At 34.4% G+C, this 5897-nt stretch overlaps 1 protein-coding gene and 1 long non-coding RNA gene across 2 annotated transcripts; both read left to right on the forward strand.

The window, feature by feature from the left end:
- The first annotated feature begins 2059 nt into the window (after nucleotides 1-2059).
- On the forward strand, nucleotides 2060-3736 carry LOC109338824. The gene is made up of 3 exons (XM_019576156.1): nucleotides 2060-2728; nucleotides 2832-3112; nucleotides 3199-3736. The coding sequence occupies exons 1-3, from the start codon at nucleotides 2060-2062 to the stop codon at nucleotides 3734-3736; spliced, it is 1488 nt and encodes a 495-aa protein (XP_019431701.1).
- Nucleotides 3737-4036: 300 nt separating this feature from the next.
- Nucleotides 4037-4491, forward strand: LOC109338825. The gene is made up of 3 exons (XR_002106596.1): nucleotides 4037-4123; nucleotides 4209-4314; nucleotides 4398-4491. It is a non-coding gene; the product is annotated as an uncharacterized LOC109338825 (long non-coding RNA).
- Nucleotides 4492-5897: the final 1406 nt, after the last annotated feature.

Consider the following 5897-nt stretch of genomic DNA (forward strand, 5'->3'; position numbering starts at 1 on the left):
AGCCTTGCATGTTTGTCTGCCATGTCCACGAGAATTTCTATGGGCAATGCAGGTGGCCCACTGGCTTGATATAAGAGAAAAAAAAATAGAAACAATTCAAACAAATCTTGATATGATGTAATTTAATGTCTCAAAAAATTATGATGTGATCACTACAACAGATTTTGTATTTAGTGGAGGTTTTTTTGTGGAGGTTATTGAAATCTCCACAAATAAATCAAACAGGGCGGGCTGGGCAATTAACTAAATATACATTGGGGGTTTTTATTTAATTAGTAGAGGTTTTCAACCTCCACTATCAATTTCCCATTACAAAACCTAAATCTTTTATTATTTCCCATTATTTTCCATTCTTCTACGTTGAGGCTCTCTTGCACACATATGATCTCTTTCACATAGAGGTTCTCTTCCACTCATTTCGATTTCTTTTCCATTCATTTCGATTTCGATTTCTTTGTGCTCTTCCATTCGTCAACAACAGGTTAGCATTATAAACAAGTGAAATTTTTAGGGATTAGGGTTTTCTGTTTGTTTTGATTTTTTGGTTGATTATTTTTGTTTTGAATTTTCTCTGTTTTTGGTTGATTGTGTTTGTTGTGAAACTTTGTTCCTTGCTTTCAATATTTTAGAGTAGAACCTGTAGTAGAAATGCTGCGATTTCACTTGCTACACCTTTGATTATATGTTCATTTGATAGTTCATTTAATAAGCTTATGGTGACTTGCTGTGCCTTTGATTATATGCTGCGATTTTTAATTATGTTACTTTAAAATAGAAGTGTCAAGCTTTGTTTATTCCTTATCTATGAAGCGTGTTTTCACTTATCATTTTCTTTTTCATAAATATGGATCTTTTGCTAGCAACTAGAGTGTTTTGTTCTACTCATGAAAATAATCATCTTAACATGTTTTTCAACCAAAAGGATTACTCGTAAGATGGGTACTTAATATAAGAAGGGGGAATATAAAGTTGGTAAGATGGGTCTCACAATATAGAAGAACATTGAAATCCTTGTCCAAAAACTGGTATGGGCTCTCACAAATGATGTTTCATGAGTAAGCCTAAATCTTGAAGTATCTGCACACATGCATATCAAATGCCATATATAGGTATGAGGTCTGAATGTCTCATATAGCACTATTTCAAAGTAACATTGATGAAAGTTATTAGTAAAACTGAGAGATTAGAAAATTTACACAAGAACAAAAAATATATACATCAATGGAACTCATACCTGTGGAGCACTCATACCCATGAGTTAAAGTCTCCTCCTCCCAAGCTTTTCATCCACGTATCTGAACAAAAAAAAAGACTCTTCAATCACTACCAACTTTAGATTGTCAACAAACTGATTTTCAACTAAACTGATTTTCTTACGCTTTTGATTAAGTGTAGTTTATTTAATTCATATGACTACAATATTAGAATGTACTTGTTTTTTAACTTAATTTGTATTATGAATGTACTTTAATTTTTGCCTCATCCTAATGATTTAGTATTCAAAATGTTTAGGTATATATTGTAATGGATAAAACTTGGATTTCTAAGCCACGCAATACAAATGACTACTTAATTGGTTTAAGTCAGTTCTTAGATTTGGCTTTTAAGAATGGAGCTATTGGAGATACAATTCGATGTCCATATCCCAAATGTGGGTTTCTGAAATGGCAAACTAGAGAAATAGCTTATGACCATTTGTTTAAGAAACCATTTCCCCTAAAATATGTTATATGGAATCTTCATGGTGAAAAGCAAGTATTTCACTCTACTACAACTGAAGATGTAATGCAAGAAACTTGTGATTATGAGAATCCAATGGAGACAATGATGAATAATGCATTTGGGAATTATAGACAACAAGTCAATAATGAAGGTGTATCAGAACAATGTGGCGCTGACGAAATTCTAAAATTAGGGGCCAAGGGACGATCATAGATTCATTGACGAGTTTCTAAAAGACGGAAATCAGAAATTGTATGAAGGGAGCAATTACACAAAACTGGAGTTTATAATCAAATTATATCATATAAAGGTTTTGTGTGGATTAAGTGACAAGGCGATGACTTTGATATTAGATTTGTTGGGAGATGCATTTCAAGAAGTGAAGTTGCCTCCATCTATTTATGAGTCAAAGAAAATCATTAACAAACTTGGTCTTAACTACACCAAGATAGATGCATGTCCAAATGACTGTATGTTATATTTGGGAGATGGTGAAAAAGACTTGGATGCATGCAAACATTGTGGTAAATCTAGATGGAAACCCAATAAGAAAAACAAGGTAGCAGCAAAGGTTTTGCGCTACTTTCCACTCAAACCAAGATTGGAACGATTGTTCAGGTGTTCTAAGACTGCAAAGCATATGAGATGGCATGCTTCAGAAAGCAATAAAGATGGATTGATAAGGCATTTTAATTTAATGCATCCCGATTTTGCTTCAGATCCTCGAAATGTCCGCTTAGGCCTTGCTACAGATGGTTTTAATCCATTTGGAACACTTAGTTCTACCTATAGCATTTGGCCAATGTTCTTAACTCCATATAATCTTCCTCCTTGGATGTGTATGAAGCATACTTCTTTCATTCTATCAATGACTATTCTGGGCAAGCACACACCTGGAAACAATATAGATGTGTACTTACGTCCCCTTGTAGAGGAGTTGAAAGAGCTATGGAATGATGGCATGGAAACTTTTGATTCTTCATCAAACGAAACTTTTAGAATGCGGGCATATCTTATGTGGACAATTAGTGACTTTCCTGGTTTAAGCATTTTATTTGGTTGGAACACACATACAGGTTTAGCTTGTCCTACTTGTAACTTTGATGCAGAACCTTGTCGTCTTCCTCATAGTAGTAAGGTGTTTTATGGGTCATCGTCGCTTTCTAAGTAGAAATCGCAGATTTAGATTGATTCGTGCTCGCTTTGATGGAAGCACTGAGGAACGAAATCCACCATCAAAATTATCAGGATCTGGTATTTTTAGGCAGGTGGAAAATATTAATGTTACATTTGGGAAAGAAGCAAAGCTGAATGGTACTGGAAAAAGATCTAGAGAAGAACCTAAACAATGGAATAAAAGAAGCATATTCTTTGAACTTCCATATTGGGAGTTTAATTTGTTGCGTCATTGTCTAGATTTTATGCATATTGAAAAAAAATTTTTGACAATATCATATATACTTTGCTCCATGATAGGTCTAAATCAAAAGACAATCTTAAAGCCCGGATGGATTTGAGAGAAATGGGCATAAGGTCTAATCTTTGGCCGGATGATAATGATAGATATAACCTCGCTTTGTTTTCACTAACCCGTGACAACAAAAAGTTATTCCTCAAAGCTTTGAAGAATGTTACGGTACTAGATGGTTACACAAGTAACATTTGTAGATGTATTGATGAGGAAAAACAAAAAATATTTGTGTTGAAAAGCCATGATTGCCACATTATTATGGAACAATTGCTACCTCTAGCAATTCGTAACTTGTTGCCGAACCATGTTACTGCAACCTTAGTGGAGTTCTGTTCATTTTTTAGAGTCCTTTGTGGTAAAAGCTTAAATCTTTCGGAACTTCATACACTCCAAGAACGAATTGTAGTTACACTTTGTCACTTGGAGATGTTATTCCCACCATCATTCTTCACTGTAATGGTTCACTTAACTGTTCATCTCGTGGAGGAAGCAATACTTGGAGGTCCAGTGCATTATCGATATATGTATCATGTGGAGAGGTAAAACATTACTACGTTATGTTCATATATATTATAAATATCATTCATTCTTTTCCCTAATTATTCATCATTCTTGTAGAGAGTTGGGTCATTTAAAATCCTTTGTCCGAAACATGGCGCAACCAGAAGGTTCGATAGCCGAGTGTTACTTAGCAGAAGAGTCTCTTAATTTTTGTTCTCGATACATTGAAGATATAGAGACAAGGTTCAATAGACCTAGACGTGTTCGTGATGACCCGAGTGATAAAGAGCTTTTATTTGTATCCTCTATATTCCCACAAGTTGGTAAACCAATAGGAGCTACCTCAATGTTCACTTTAACTCAGATGCAAAAACTTCAAGCTCATCGATATGTGCTTCTAAATTGTGCAATTGTCACACCATTTGTGGAGTAAGTAAATGAGATAAAATCTAAGTGATTTACTACTTGAAATATAATAGTCATTTTATTGATTGTAACATAAGTTTTTAAATAGTGAGTTTAGAGAATTCATAAAAAGAAGTTCAAGGGGAAGGAAACCTTCAACTACGAATATAGAGAAGAGAGTCAACAAAGAATTTGTTGATTGGTTTCGAAGGAGGGTGAGTGACCAACTTGTAGTCATGTTTTTATTTGTCATACATACTAACTTTCAATTCTAACTTACATATTTTTGTAAACTTAGGTTATGAATCCAGACACAATAAATTCAATGTCTAATGATCTAAAGTTTCTAGCACGAGGCCCGTTAGACATTGCAAGAAGATTTACTGCTTATAATATCAAGGGATTCAAATTTCGAACCTTGGCTCGAGAAGATGGATTGAGAATGCAAAATAGTGGGGTTTTCTTAACCTCTAATACATCCTGTATTTCAAGTAGGGTTGATGGGAACATAAGGCAAGCAGACTTACCATATTATGGAAAGTTGGAAGATATCATTGAGATTAACTATTATGGCCAGTTCAGAGTTATTCTCTTCAAATGTAGATGGGCAGAAACTACAAGAGATAGAGGGTATAAAAAGGACAATTGGAATTTTAATTGTGTTAACTTTGATAGATTAATTCATAATGGTGATCGTGAAGAACATGAACCTTACATAGAAGCATCTCAAGCAGAAATGGTGTATTATGTAGATGATGTGGTCAATGAAGGGTGGAGTCTTGTTGTGCATCTAAATCCAAGAGACTTATATGACATAGGAGAAGAAGAAGAACATGATGCATATCAAAATGAACCATACCAAGAGCAAAATCTTGAACAATTTTGTACTTTAAATGATGAATATGTGCAATTGGCAACAAACCATGTATTTGATAATATAGTTTAGAAAACTTCACTCTTTCTTGAAGTAATTGTTTTATATAGTTACTATCATACTTTTTTAGAGGTAATTGTTTTACATAGTTAATACTATTGTTATTTCCTTTCTGTTATCAACTTACTTATTATGTCATACTATTATTTAATTATTTTTATCTCATTTTCTATTTTTTCACATGAATATAGAGACATGCCGAAAGTGAAGTGTTTTCAGAATCTATTAAAATCAGCAACTCAATCACAATGTGTTGCATCTTCAGTAGAATATTCAACTCATTCTTCACCAGCAATAAATCCTACAAACCCTTCACTATCAGTTCAAGCCCGTTCACAAGCTCCTGATGTGTCAACTCCGGAAGTCCCATCAATACATTCCTTATAAGCTCCTGATGTATTAGCTTCAGAAGTCCCACCAGTACATTCCTTAGAAGCCCCCGATGTGTCATCTCCGGAAGTCCCAAGAGAAGCGGAAACATTGGAAGATCATGTTGGACGCAAGTCTATACATTATTGGATTGTCGATGCAATAGGTACAAGGGTTATATTTACTTGGACGCGAGTCTATTTGTTTGTCTTTTGTTAAATTATTTTGGGTCTTGATGGACATATTTGATGTTCTATTTTATTGTTATAGACTCAGCAAGAGTTGTCAAGCAGATTAAGGTCAAAGTTAGAGAAGTGAATAACTTACCTATCAGACTATGCATCATTGTGGATTTTGATGAGCAAGGCGCAACCTATGGTGATGCGCAAGGCCTTCTTGCTGGATTTTTAGGAACATTGGCATCTGATTGTAAGTTGTTTCCAATAGATTATGATAAGTGGTCAGGTGGACGTAGTGGTATACCTTCAACTTATT

The sequence above is a fragment of the Lupinus angustifolius genome, unplaced genomic scaffold (assembly GCF_001865875.1).
Source record: "Lupinus angustifolius cultivar Tanjil unplaced genomic scaffold, LupAngTanjil_v1.0 Scaffold_45_21, whole genome shotgun sequence".
Lineage (NCBI taxonomy): Eukaryota > Viridiplantae > Streptophyta > Magnoliopsida > Fabales > Fabaceae > Lupinus > Lupinus angustifolius.

What these genes read in the sequence shown, in the direction of transcription:
- LOC109338824 (XM_019576156.1), top strand. Translation starts at nt 2,060, where the DNA reads ATGACTTTGATATTAGATTTGTTGGGAGATGCATTTCAAGAAGTGAAG. An exon ending in ACGAAACTTTTAGAATGCGG is followed by an intron (nt 2,729 to 2,831) that starts GCATATCTTATG and finishes ACTTTGATGCAG; the next exon opens with AACCTTGTCGTCTTCCTCAT. An exon ending in TTTGAACTTCCATATTGGGA is followed by an intron (nt 3,113 to 3,198) that starts GTTTAATTTGTT and finishes GCTCCATGATAG; the next exon opens with GTCTAAATCAAAAGACAATC.